The 14,716-nt window shown below is 39.7% G+C and overlaps 1 protein-coding gene across 1 annotated transcript in view; it reads left to right on the forward strand.

Annotated features, from left to right (window-relative positions):
• The first annotated feature begins 2,224 nt into the window (after positions 1-2,224).
• ofcc1 (orofacial cleft 1 candidate 1) overlaps positions 2,225-14,716 on the forward strand; it is a 72,859-nt gene continuing 60,367 nt past the window's right edge. The window contains 7 exon segments of the mRNA XM_029458073.1: positions 2,225-2,295; positions 6,721-6,791; positions 7,163-7,338; positions 10,226-10,330; positions 10,976-11,059; positions 13,255-13,479; positions 13,775-13,872. Of these exon segments, the coding sequence (XP_029313933.1) occupies positions 2,263-2,295; positions 6,721-6,791; positions 7,163-7,338; positions 10,226-10,330; positions 10,976-11,059; positions 13,255-13,479; positions 13,775-13,872 (792 nt within the window). The 5' untranslated portion in view covers positions 2,225-2,262.

The raw sequence follows: 14,716 nt of genomic DNA on the forward strand, positions 1-14,716 counted from the left end.
GTAAAATGTGAAAGACTTGATGATTTTACTCATAATATGCTCCACTGTTGTTCACTTTGTAAGTGCAAAGAGTACATTTAGAGTAAATATGCATGTAAAACGTCTCCGTTGCCCAGCGAAGAAGAGAGTCGGCCCTGTTTCTAGCCTTATTGTCAGCTGTGTGAACTCGATGTCTGGAGGGAGACTGGCTGTTGTCAAACATTAAGAAAAGGCCTCTGTCCACAAGCAAATAAAACAGTCTTTGGCGAGCAGTGCCCTGCCCCACAGTGACTATTGAATTACATCCCTTATCCATGTTCGTGCAGAAGAAAAAGAATGTCAATCAAAGATTTCAGGTCTCACTATGCCATAGAAAAGGGGAAGTGCGTTGTCTAGTGCAACACAGACCCCGTTGTCATTCTGGATTAAGGGTTGATTGACCTTAGCCCACTAGATGACAGAGGAGATGGTCATTCTCAGGTCAGCAGAGGGAGATGGAAACATGGTAGCAGGTCAAATATAGTAGCATGTCATTTTAAAGGAACAATGTACATACTTGCTTTTGTTTTATAACTATTGTGTGATTTAAGAAGTAGGTCCGCTTTTTTGGTCCAATTGATTATTTAATAAATTATTGAAACTGGTTTGTGCAGAAAGAAGGTCGAGGAAAAAGCATGCCGAGGCATCTCGTTGAGATAACAGCAATCAATTGACTGCAGTGTTTTCTTTCTGCTGTTAAACTCTGAGCACAGATGCTTATTCCTGGCATGTTGCTGAGATCAAACGAGGAAACAGTGCTATGGTGTACGGGTCAACAATGAATACATCTGCAAGGAAACCCTGTATAGATGATGTTGCTGCATGCTGGCTGCTGTTGGCAGTGTGTGTTTGCATGGTGTATTGTAAGACATGAGAGAAGTTTCCACACTATGAACTCACATACACGACTTTCTCTTTGGACTGATACTAACTCAAGTCCAGCATCATCCTCTCTAGGACTTTAGGGGTTTGTTGCACGTACTGTAAAACATTTGCATATGACGTTTTGACAGGAAGCCTGAACCTCAAGCAGGAAAGTGAGTCAGTCATTTATGTGGTTAACATTGATGTGAGCAATATCATTGGCGAGGGAGCCAGCATTTGGCAAGAGTTGTGCAGGTTTAACAACTAATATAACAGAATCACAGTTTACTGCCTGCATAAAACAGGAACACACATATGCACACACATCCCTGTTAATTACCCAGAAAAACAGTTCAGCAACTAAAAGAAAGGAATGTAATGGTGTCTTTAATTCAATAACATACACATGTAAAGGAAATGCTGCAAAGCACCTCTTTATCTGAAAGTATTATCCTTCTTTTGTGTAGCTGCTGATAAGCGCCATTGAACACAAATAGACACAGCTAGAAATACAGCCGAGGAGTTTTAGTCTCCACAGTTGTTTACACAATCAAGTTTTTTTAGTGGGCCGCGATAAGGTGCATGGATATCCTGTGGTCTTTGACTAGTTAATGTGTACGGACCGCACACTGGCTCTGCTTTCACTGAGTTATTACGCCGAGTGTAATTTGAAACAATTACAAAAACACTGGCCCACTTGTTACAACAGTCATTTTCCCCTCACATATACAAACCACAGATTCAATAGCTTTACATGTTTTTCAATCACACCCAGTGGAGCAGTGTTCAGTGTGAAAAAGTATAGCATTTCATCCTAGCTCGCATGGTATGGGATAATCTTTCACATTTTGCCTGGGGTTTGTTTTGCTATTTCAGCAGAAACTTGTGCAAGCCATGTGAATTACCATAGGAAAAGGCGATAAAAATACCAAATGATATTGTACCAGATGTAAATGAATAAACTATTTGAATAATCAGGGCAAATAATTTGTTATCTGTGATAATAAATGGTGTTTATTGTCCTTTATTCTCCAAGATGCATTGCAGAGATAACAGGTTTAAACACACAAGCAGGGGAGAGATAGTGTAACGCTGCGTGGCATGAAGGATTTTGTGCAGCAAATTAAGCATTTAAAAGAGCTCTTTTAGAAAAGTCAAGCTCTAAAAACATCAACAAACTTTGGATTTTAAGGCAAGTTTAAACTTTTATTTTTTTAATGTCAATAACAGATTCTCATCACGTGTGGTTCACATTCTTGGGAGCCATGCAACACAAGATTTATGTTGGTTTTTTTGGCATAATTCTCCTCGTATTTTCTCACTTTCTGTTTTGCAGGCCTCGCCATTGTTCAAAGATCAGGGTCAGCAAGTGATGATCTTATGCAGTTTGTGGAGATGGACACCTTTAGCAGTGTGAGTACAGTTTCACTTCTGGCCCCTCATAGCAAGCGTAGCTTAACACAAAGAGGTCAGGCCTTGTACCTCCATCTCTCTCACTGAAGGTGCTGGTGCAGTCTGACCATTGACATTTAGCATTCCTCTGCGCTGCCTCTGGGTTCTCAATGGGGGATTGAGGGGTGCAGAGGCCAGTGCCTGTTTCTCAAGGGTAAAAACAAAAAGGCTCTTGAAAATCCCAAGGAGTTCCCATGATCCCAGGAAAGACCTTGATCCGGCCTGTGTTAGATTTCCATTCCACGGATTAGGACACACAAAAAGTACATATTTCGCTGATTTATTTTATCTTTTGCTCCGGATTTAGGACAATGAATCACAATGTTTTCCTTCACTGGCTCTGACATATCTGGCATGGTGATGTGGCAATAATGAGAAGTTTAGCACAGGGTTTTTTTCATAGTCATTCAGCATTCATAGTTTTCACTCATGTTTCTAAGTCAGTGCAGAAGCTTGTAGTGACATTTTATGGTGGAAAGTTTTCAAAGTCATTTTTCAAGGTTTTCTTTTTCTCCCAGTAACATACATAATCTGTAAGCATCAAAGGAGCACACATGCATAAATAATTGACTAATTCACTTAAAGGGGGCCAGCGTAGATTAATTAAGCTTGAATACTAATTATGTTTTCTGTCTACAGCGACTGACGCAGTTGTTGTTTAATAAGAAAGTGTTTGGTGGGTCACAGTTACCGCGCACATATAAGGCCGCTCTGTAAATTAAGATGGTTTCACATGTCGAGGGTAGGATTGGCTCTGAGTGCCTTTGAAACAAAATGCTAACCTTATCTGTCGTGATTTAAATAAATATGCTTTGAAGACGTTTTCATTGTTCTCATGACATTTTATTGATATGATCATTTCTATTATGGTGATAGATAAAAAGAGACTTTATAAACATGAAAACAAAATCAACTTTGATGTCTTTATTGATTCAGCGAGGCATTCAGTCTCATCTTTATTACGGTATGTCTTTTATTATTTCATTACAATACATTATGACATATATTCACACGTATATTTATATTAAGATACAATTTTATTCACTTGCACATTCATTTGCATTCAAATACGGATCAATGCCACTCAGCCTGAGAACAAACGCAGAGCTATTATTATGAATTTTTAAAGCACAAATTCCAACTCATGGAAGAGAAAAAACATGTGCGGGGATCTCAACTGTAAGTAAAGCTCTTAAAACTCTTGTCATTTCCAGAAACACTCTCGCCCTTGACTCCTATACTCCTATGCCTAGCACACAGGGTGCTTGTCTGGAAATGGTAGCTTCAAGTAACTCTGTGAAGACGAGGTTTTGCTGTCTGCGCTCCCCTGGCAAGCAGCGCGCACAGGGACAGAGGAAGACAGCTCAAAGCTGGGGCCTTGTTTACAGCTGCGTGGGGAAGAAAACAGGCAGACGTAAATGAGGGTTGACGGTTTCATGAAGCACAATTGGTTGATGGCAGATTCAATGTGACTGGGTTGAACTGGGCGATGATCCGTACAGTATGCAAAATTCACTTTCTAGCTGGTCTGTGCCCACCAGCCCCTAGCAGCGAGCGGTCTTCCCCAAGCCCTTCTAGCTATGCCTTTGAATGCAACAAGAACTGAACAAGGCATTGTTGTGCTCAATTCCTTTTGACAACAATCACATTTAAAAAAGAAAGAAAGGAAAAAAAAAGTCATGGATTTTTTTTGTCACCAGTTATAAATGATTCTTTTCTCATGTTGACTGCAAAGTAAGTTGTTTGTGTGCTGCAGTGAAATGAGGGAAGTGTGACGGCTTAAGGGGGCATGCATAGATGCTTTCAGATGAAAAGAGAATGAACTCACCGGCTATTGTTGTGCTGCTGTATATCTATGTTGTAATATGCCCAAATTCCTTGGCACATGATTTTGGTGCAGCACCATATATTTGACATATTTATGGGCAACATGACAGGAACTATTTAAATGTTTGCCTGCACCAGTGTACTCTGCTGCTATCACAGAAGTGTTGAAGAGCCATTCCTACCTCCAGTTTGTCCCATGGACCTCTCTGATACTTTCTTTTTCCTCAGGATTGAATTGTTGTTTATCGTTTTAGATATGCAACATCTGCATGTTCCATCCGGTTATGGCACATTAAACAACAGTCCTTGTATTACAAGGAGCATGCTGTCAATGTCAGTGGGGTCTAGGGAGCGAGAGGAGAACCAGGCATTGTTCTTAGCTCTCTAGACAGAGAGGCTCACATGGTGCTGTGTGGATTAGATATTTAGTGACAATGACCCAAAGCTTTAGGCCCGGGGTGTATGCACTGTACTCCTTCTGTGTACTTTCCCTTGTGTGTTTACTAGTTTTTTTTCCCACTGTAACTGAACTTAAGGCAGGAATAAATAAGTAATCATAAGACCTATTGACATTTGCAGGACATGGAGCTAATTTACTTTGCATAGTGAGAAACATGCACCAAACTAAAGTGTGCCTAGAGGAGAATGAAGTGATATGAACATTACATACGGCGAAGAATAAAAAAACTTTTAGAGAAAAATAATCAAAATGTTATTGCAGTGTGAATTATGTATATGTATTATTATACATTCCGCTTTTCAAGAGGAAGATGATATTCTAGATTATTCCGTGCAGTAATTAGGGTGATAAACAAAATGCATTTGTGTAGCCTGAGATTAAACTTAATGTGATTTCTCCTTTGATCTCTCCAAAGTGCCTTTAGCCCTCAGGGCAAAAGCAATAATTTGTGAAATAAAGAGTGTTATCCTCCTTCATTGTTTTAATTTAATGATTAATTACTTTTGGCAAAAAAATGATATATCAACTCTAAAAATAATTTATGCAGTTTGTGTTGTGAAATGACAACAATCGTACAGTATCAAGTAAAAAGTGGAATTTACTTTCATTATGGTTTTCAGAATAGTTTGCAAGGTTCCAATAACAATCTCAATTTAAATACATATCATGAATGCAAATAACACGATATTGTTAAACTGGCCTGGTGTAAAACTGAGCAAATGCTGATTGTTTGCATTTCTTTATTTTTTTATTAGTAAAATGACCAGATTCATTTGAACATAATTGTTTCAGGGAGTTTCCTAATTTGCGTTTACACCCAAACAATATGTATCTTTTTTTATTTAGGTGTGTGGGATGAAATGAAAATAAGAAAATGAAAGAAAACACAGGGAACACATTGACGCCGACTTTGCCAGTCACACACTCCACAGTGTATGAATCTCAGAAAAACTGATTGGTACCCAGTCGAAATGAAAATGGTTTTTAAATAAGTTACAATTAGATAAGCATTAATCTCAGTAGTATAAATGAATGTCTTGCTGTAGGGCTTGTTGAATGTAAAAACAGATTTACAAAAACTCCTCTTACCAGATTGGTCTGGAAGTAGTCCTTCTCTATTTTAATTGCTCTGTCATTTAGAGTTGAAATAAGCCCCCCACCCATTCTGCCCCTTGATTTTGCCTTTGAAATTAAATATTGTATACAAATACATGCTGTTCATGGGCATGAGCACAGTTCATCATTGAAATCTGCATAAAATGATGCTTAAAAAAGTTCCATACGCTTTGAGCAACAGAGCTCTTTTGAATGGTGCATTCTTATGTAAACATATCCATAACAAAAACAACTACTTATGCCTTCTACCTCAGCTTTCTTATTGTTCTGCTTGTCCGCAGAAATGAGAGAAATGTGGGACTGCAGTTTGTTCCACATACTCTTGATTTCAAAGGAACCCATACTTACTTTCATACATTCCTCCTTTTTCCATTCCATGTCAATGTAGACCACCTACAGCCCTAATAGTGTTGACTTAGCATATGTATATATATATATATATATAGATATATAGATAGATACAGTAGATAGATGTATCACTTTTGTATCACATTTGTTTGTATCAGGCTTTACACATCATTTCTATATTGAAAATTCTCTGTCATAGAGTTATTTAAAGACAATTTATTATTCTCTGCTTTTATTTATTTTTTTTAGGTCTAGTTCATGTGAATGGAAGTGATGAGAAGTGTGCCCAGATTTCCATACTCATTTGCACACCGAGACTGTGTACTCTCGTGCAGTCTGTGTGAAAACGCATAATTCTCCAGGAGAGTGTTTGTTGTTGCCCGTTCATTTTAGAAGCAAGGAGGAAGTATTTTAATGTGACCTTCATTACACATTCATGTCAACTTTTCTTATCTATTTATGATTAAATTCTTTTCCACTCCTGTTGTTCAATTAGTGCTTGACCCCTTTAGCGGCGATGTAAATTAAATGACATTTTAGTGTCGTCCCATATTTAAAATACTGCGTTAGTTGCGGATCATAAATGATGATCTTCATTCTGCAGCTAATTTATTCATTTAACAATTTCCCTCCAGAAGTTACAGCAGAAGGCTCTGCAGCAACCTAAGCAGAAGAAATCCAAGTCGGCTGAATTTCTGATGGGTGAGTCCTGCTTGATGAGTTATTGCTCATAATTTGTGTAAGGATTAATTAACTAATTACAGACAAATGGCTTTGGGCTAAATTTTGCTCTTGCTTGTCAGGGCGCAATTTGTAATTATTTTAATCATTTCTTCTTCTCTTTTTTTCTCCTCCTTTGCAAGATTCTGATTTAATTTTAACCTAATTGTGTTTTAGTGTCATTCGAAGAGGATGCGCTTGAACATTTTGGTGCAGAGAAATCACCAAAAGAAACATTTTGTTGCCATATAATGTGCTTTGTTTTTTTTTTCGAGTCACTTTGACCTAACTGTTGTATTGCTCCTTCATGTCAGCGTTTGTATTTGTATTTATGTTTCTACTTATTTTGTCAGGCAGAGAGGAGCGAGCCGCTCTGGTGGGCATAGAAAACCCAGCCTTCGATGGAGGAGGAAGCACCGAGCTTTCTGTTCCTCCGGTTTGGCTGAGGAGAGAAATTCGAGGTGACAGGCCAGATAGCACCCTTGCAGCTCACCAAAAAAAAATGGAGCTGCAAGCCCCTGCCAAAGAAAGAGGTGAAGCTTCATTTTTCATTAGCCTCAAATTTGTTGACAGTAGATGTGTTCCTGATCTAACCTTTCTCTCACTCCCTCTTTCTTTCTTCCTTTTTCTCTTTTCTCTCTCTCTCTCCATTCAGGGGGCCCTTGGTCCCTGCATTCCAAAGCAAGCGTGTCCGAACAAGCAACCCTCGTATAACTTCCTCCACTGGAGAACGCTACAGTAGTGGGTGTTCTATCTCTATCTAGAAGTACCCTCGACACAATCAGCCTTGACTCCCACTCTCGGCTACATGCCTTGTGGTGGGCTGGAGTCATAGGAGAGTGCATTTACATACGCTACTACGCTACCAAGCCGATCCGCTGTCTGTGTGGTGTACTCACAACGCCCCCGAAACACGGCTTAAGGCCAATCATGCATACGAATATGCCCCCTTATAATTCAGTATGTCAGGGAGAACTCTTGAGGAATGGGATGGTAAATTAGGATGCGTTCAAGGTTGCGAGCGTGCCAGTTTTCTCAGGGATGACTCCCATGTAAGATCTTTGATTTAATGTGGTTTATTTTGCTTTTGCTGTGCATGGCAGGTGATTATTATCAATTATTGTTATAATGTTTGTACACAAAAGGTAGGGTCAAACTTTGTCATCAGTGCGTGAATCTGGCCAGCATATGGAAAAAAAAGATGTTTTCTATCAAGTCAGACCGTAAACTTATACATATACAGCAGACTAATGCTAAATCTAAACCAATGATGAATTAATAAATCAACAATTCCAGAAGTCATAGTCTGTCTGTTTTGTTTTTCACCCTTATATCACATTTATTTTGGTGTTGAAACCAATTAAATCATGAATGCTGCTGAGTGTATCGGTACAGTCGAATAGGCAGAGACCATTCTTACTGTTCTTAGCTATTTTTCACTGCTATAATCTTATTAAAAACTGTTTTTTTAAACCAATAGAGAAGAAGAAGATGATTATGATGTCCTATTGGTTTACACGCTACAATACTCCACACATTGTTCCACCTCAAAATGAATTTTAAGGAAGGAATACTGTTCATCAAATTAAGAAAACCCAACTTACCCTGATTCTCAAAAGGTTGTTTGATTGGGAACACAAGGTTCCTGTTCGTGCACCGACTGAGACACTTTTTAAAACATATATTGACATGCTGATGATTAGGGATGAGCTAAGTTAAGCAGATTTTTCTCTCCTTTTTTTTGTTTAATAATTGGAAATGCAAATTAGGCCACTTGCCATATACCCTTAAAGCATACCAAATGAACTTAACCATGTGGTAGTTTATTAATAATAAAACTCAGGGAAATGTGATACCTTTCATATCATCACATTCCCTCTATTAACAGTCCTGTGTCAAGTGTACGTACGCGCTCTTATTACACGTCTCAAAGGGCATTATATAAATCAGAAGCTGTGTGTTTTAGAGGTTTATAACTTCATTTCTTTGTGGTAATTGCTCTGAATATTGGAAAAAAAACAAACCATAAATCAACAGCACAAAATAATATATACAATAATAAATTCATTCGGGACTGTGAATATGCATATAATATAATATATAACAGTTCAATGACTCTTATTGGAAGATCACAAAGGCACATTGTTCCATGTTTGTGACACTTCTATTGCTCTGTTAACAGTGACTCTGGCAGGCAGGAAGTGCTACTTATTGATTATGTGCATATAAGAACAGAGAATTGAAATTTTCATTAGAGAGATGAACTGGAGGACAGGCAGACTATTTAGGTAAATCACAGATATGATTCAAAAGGTGATCCACGGAGCTCTTACCATTATGCAAATTTGTGTTTGAAAAAAGGGTTTCATAACCTCAGAGCTATTTGTGGAGAAATTGTTCAAACTCTTTGTTAACGACGTAGAGGGATTTAACATGTGAATTTCACAGTCAATTTATGGCAGCGTTGAGGAGTCACACGGCTGCTCCTCGTTTAATAACTTTTTCAGTCTGACTGTTTAGTGTGAAGACCTCAGATATTTCAAATGAGCTCGAAAGAATCCCAGTGAGCTTTTTTGGGTAGTGGGCCAGTGGTGCTCCTATCCAAACACACTCACCTTTTTACACGTCCAAGCTTCGATACCCACAGACTTCTATAATGACGATCATTGTGTGGAATGCATAACGTGATTTATTGCAACTTTTTTTCCGGCCCACAACCCGAGGAATACAAGTAAAGCAATTTAGATTGGAGTGAAATATTCAAGGCCAGTAATGAGAATGATTTGGGGTTAAGAAAGCTGCTTGGTCGGGTGTACCCTTAATAGAAAGAGCCCCGGAGCCATTGGATTCCCATAAACTCTGTGGAGCAGACTTGATACCCATAGGTCACTGATTGCTAATAAGAAGTCAATGAGACATGGGCTCAGGTTATTTTCCTTTGGATCTCCTCCTCCAAACTTGCCCGGTCCTCTAGGCCGCTGACCTCGGAGTATTTAGAAGGTATTGTCTTTGAAATTCCAGGTACTTTTGAGCTTGTAGACTTTCTCATTAGTTCCTTTTGAACATGGCAAACATATGGCAGTCGTATTTAAGAGATTGCCTGCCGTGACCTTTTGCGGCATGCTAATTAGGCCCCAGAGCACCGCAGGCCGTGGAGAGGTGCACCGAGAAACCCAGAAGTCTCATTCCCAGTTCTCTCTTTCTGCCGCTGTACTCCTGTCTCATCTTGGCTCTTATCTGGTAGCAGCCGCTGCCCCTGCCCTTCGACAGTGTGGGTTTCAAAATTAACATTTCGCTTCATGTGCTTCTAATAACCACTAACCTGAACCTGTACAACTCCCCTCTTCCCTTCCCCGCCACCCCTCCGCCAACTCCCAACCCCTCTTTCTCTCATTCTCTCGCCTCTCGCACTTTCCACAGGAAATAAACTTGCCCAAAATTACTTTGACCCGTCGACGGCGGAGCAGACAGACCCAAGGCATTGCGGGATGGCCGGGGTCAGCGCTGAAGATGAGCTGGAATTAAGTATGCCATTTTCTGTCATAATAGTTCTCCTCGGTTCATTAAAGTGAGGTGAGAGAGATCACTGGTAGCAGGCTGCCGTTTGTGACGGCAGGACAGTCTATGTAAATACACCAAGTGATGGCATCACAAGATTGGCTCCCCAACTCGCTGTCATTGACGAAGGTCATGTATCGCTGGTCAGCTTTCATTTCACCGTGGCTTTTTCTTTCCCCCTGTCAAATGACACAGGCAGAGCCATATCAATAGTTTGCAGCCCCTTCCTAAAGTAGGCCTATTAAAAGCGAGCTCTTGGGACAAAAGTAATATGCATGTTATAATGAAACATGGCTATTAATGGAGAAGCCATTTCACCTGTATCTTTTGGATATCACTGCCGTGTAATATCAAAGGATTCGCTCAACCAAATCTCATCACATGATGACAGGCCAGCTAACAGGCATGTTAATGCTCCTATTTCATTACTCCTATGCATACACTTGATTTTCTCCCCTCTCCATCCACAGCTAATATCTTTGCTTTGCATGTTAAGATGTGCTTTAGATTGACTCGTCTGATAAGTGGAAAGTAATTTTCAAGCACACAGATGCATGTAATTTTCCACCACCTTTGAGGGTGTACTCATTTTATAATTGTTTTGACTTGTAGCAATTTTGAATGCTGATGAAAACAGGCTGTATCAAAGAATGGCTGCATTGCTGGATGAGGACGATACCTTCATAAATATTCCTGGTATGTATCCACATATTACAGTACTCCTGTGTCTTGGTAATTAGGACATAGTTGATTTATTAAAATAAAACTTTAATTCCAAACAATAACTTTACTTTTACATTACAATACTTTAATTCAATTAAAAAATGTGGGAAATATAAAGTTAATTGAATCCCTTGTGATCACTATTTATTTGACATTTCCTGATTTAGAATTTTTTCCAGATCTTGTCACATGTGTAAGTGCTGGTTAATGTTGACATCTCATGTTCTCATTCTGTTTTCACACATAAGAACTACTCGTGCATTTGTCCGGTGATCTATTGATACAAACTTTATGTTTTAACATCACAAAACTAAAGTTACCATTTGAACCGGTGACCTCGGCGTGAACACACTGCAGTCTTAAAGGCGCAGTATCTTAAAGAGAAGCTCAACACAGTGGAATCATAAACAACCCAGACAAAAATAAGACGCTACATTTTCCACTAAAACTGAAAAGCAGCACTTACATGGAACAAAGACTAAGTCTAGAAACGGACCTTCACTTGTAGTCAGTGCTTTCCAAGCACAGCCATTGTCTCATAGTAGGCGTGCCTTTTCTCATTAGCTCAGTTTCATTTAAATATGTAGCCAACCAGGCAACACTGAGGTGGTTTAAGCTTAGCATTGTTCTGGGTGAAGACAGTCGCACCAGATCCTGTTGACATGACGCACATCTCCCTTGTAATTCCAGCGCACAAGTGATGGGTTTAGGCCCGCTTCAACACGGTAGAATTTAGCTGGCTTGTATTATTTGCCATTGTCTTGGATTTAGCTGTACCGCCGAGATTAGCAGCCCCATCCATTGTCTTGGAATGTTCATGAAATCCCACAGAAAAAGTAAAGAGGATCTTGGATTAACGGTTCCTCCATGCAATAGGCTGAGAGACCGGGAAGGAAAGAGAGAGAGGGAGAGAGAGAGACTTCTGTACTGTTGGAGTCTAACTGCGGTGACTGCCAGTAAGCACTTCACCAAGCTACAATAGACTTCTAGACAATCACCTTATGCTGTTGTATGATGCCTCCCACCGGTGTAGGCCGCAAGTCTTCTTTGCAGCTGCAGAACCAGTGTGTCAGAACTGATCCTGACATTTTGTGACTGCTTCTCAGGCTTTTGTCTGAGCTTTTACAGCCTGACACAAAGCCCCATGCACATTTCACAAGAAAGAGCATGAATGCGACAAAGTATTAATGAAATGGACAGTGGCCAGTGCTGTAGACATTTTCTCAGAAAAGATTCCTGGAGAAATCCCTTCTGTCTGTCTGAGATCTTCAGTTCTTCCTTTTTAGCTCGATAAATTCTGTCGCTTTGGCGTGGAGATGAAAGAACACAGAATTGGTATTCTATTCATTCTAGTTCTCTGTAATGCGTTAGACATTGATATCAGCTTCTATATGAAAAGCATTAGGCAGAGATAACAGCTTTGGCTGTTGCACATCTTGGACTGCACACGTTGAATACCCAGATGCTCAAAGAATACCTCTTGCTTTCTATCAACGAGGCGGCGCAGCTAAATTGAAAAGACGCACAGCAAGCAGGTTAGCTACTGTAGATGAAGCTTCTCAGCTTTCAGTAATTAATTCTAGGTTGCTAACTAGAAACTAGTTCACATGTGGTGCAGAAGAAAAGTTTTTTTCAAAGTATGGGCTTGTTGTTCAGAATTAAATAAGCTTAAAGCCACAACAAGATACTGCATCTTCCTTTGATTCTTGCATAGAAACACATTAGATATGTTCAACCCTATGTACCTTATTCTACATCTGCTCTTAAGTTGTTTATGTCATTATAATATTCCAGCCATGTATTTTGTCTAATTACTGCAGGATTGCATGAATGTTATGAGATATTTCCATTGTTTAATGCCCATGTAGAACTCAGATCCTGTTTAGGTATCAATATGTCAAGATCAAGATTTGAGGAATAAAAAAAGTTTTAAAGAGTGTGTAGTTGGTTTTGTGAATGTTCACATTGTATGTGTGTGACTTACTGTTTCTGTCCACATGCATACATGTCTGTGTATACCTACTCATCTCTGAGTGTGTGTGTCTGTTTCTGGTGTATGTAAGTATGCACATCCATCAGTGTGTGTGTGTGTGTGTGTGTGTGTGTGTGTGTGTGTGTGTGTGTGTGTGTGTGTGTGTGCCCGTGCCCACTGATGCGTGTCTCTCCAGGTACGCTGCTAGCCTCCAGGGATGAGGAGGTGTTGGAGGTGAAGGCGGGTGATCCGGTTCTTCAGCGGCGACTGCTGCTCCACGGTGGTGGTGATGCCTCGGGCTGCAGACCCTCCCAGGCCCTCACCACTGCCAAAACCCAGGCTGGGGCGAGTGCTGGGCTGGGAGGAGAGGCTGGACTCCAAGCAGGGAGGATGGTAATGGGCAGAGAGAGCGCTGTAAAAAGTAATGTTATGCTTTTATTTATGTGTGCTATTTATGGGCTTTATGTTAGTAGAGTATTAAAATGTATGGTCTTTGGTATAAAATGTATTTTCTTTGCACATTCATGACATCGAATCAATCATTAAAGCTAGCGAGGAATTATTCCAGGAAGTTTTATACAATACAATATTTGATTCACACAGATTGTATTGGCAATACACATGGCATAGCATTCAAAGAATTCTGCATAATGCCGCAGTAGCATTTTCTTTTTGATAAATATTATAAGGTTTGTGATGCCTATTATTTCTTGCAGTGAGGACAGCAGAGGAGGTGATCCCCCACTACGCCCAGCAGCTGAGGGAGCGTGTGCAGCCTGACATGATCACGCTTGGCAGCCTTTCACTGCAGCAGGTCAGGGCTACAAAGAGGAATATCTGTGTCATCATCCCATATTCACCAGCACATCAGCCATGTCCATTATGCTGTGTATCAGTGGCTTTGGCTAATGGACATAGAGTGTGTGCATGTGTGCGTGTACGTTTATCTGTTTTGTCTGTTCATGTGCGTTTGTATGTGTTACCTTGTCAATTTACTAATTTTATTTCTCTTTCCTTCTATATTTGCTCTACTTTTTGTTCCCAACCTTTTTTTTTGCCCATTGCCACCTTTATAAAAGTTCTGCATTTCATTTTCAGTGCAGATGATCTGAATTTCTGCTGAATTCACTCATGTGAAATTGCTTTTTGTAGAACATGCATTCAAGGTTAGATAACTCATTCATCCCCAGCTCAGAGTGAGTGCATGGATTTCTGATGTATAATCTACGCTGCATATGATATGCTCGCACAATTAACTTATTTGTGGAGACAGTTTTGTTCTGTCTTTGAACTTTGTTGTGCATTATTATGCATATTTGTTTCTCACAGAAGCTGCATTTCCTTGGCTCTTTACCCGTCTTATAGTCTTTTCAGGAAAAATAGAGCGTGACTCCTTTTTTATTTTCCAACTGGGGAGTGGGGATATTTTAAACTAGCGGTAAGATCTGAAGCTCCTTTCAAAACAAGTGTTTGTATTCCATAAATCAGAGAAGAAATGAGAGAAGATACAACGACATGGGGTTTCCATTGTGTTGGCAAATCTAGATTGCATAGAAACCCAAGCATTAATGCATATGTAAAAAGAATGCACAACTTCTATCCACTGTATTTTTAGTTATAATCTGAGAGTAGGAGTAGCAAATTATATGAATAGAAAG

Source organism: Cottoperca gobio, chromosome 20 (assembly GCF_900634415.1).
Source record: "Cottoperca gobio chromosome 20, fCotGob3.1, whole genome shotgun sequence".
Classification (NCBI taxonomy): domain Eukaryota; kingdom Metazoa; phylum Chordata; class Actinopteri; order Perciformes; family Bovichtidae; genus Cottoperca; species Cottoperca gobio.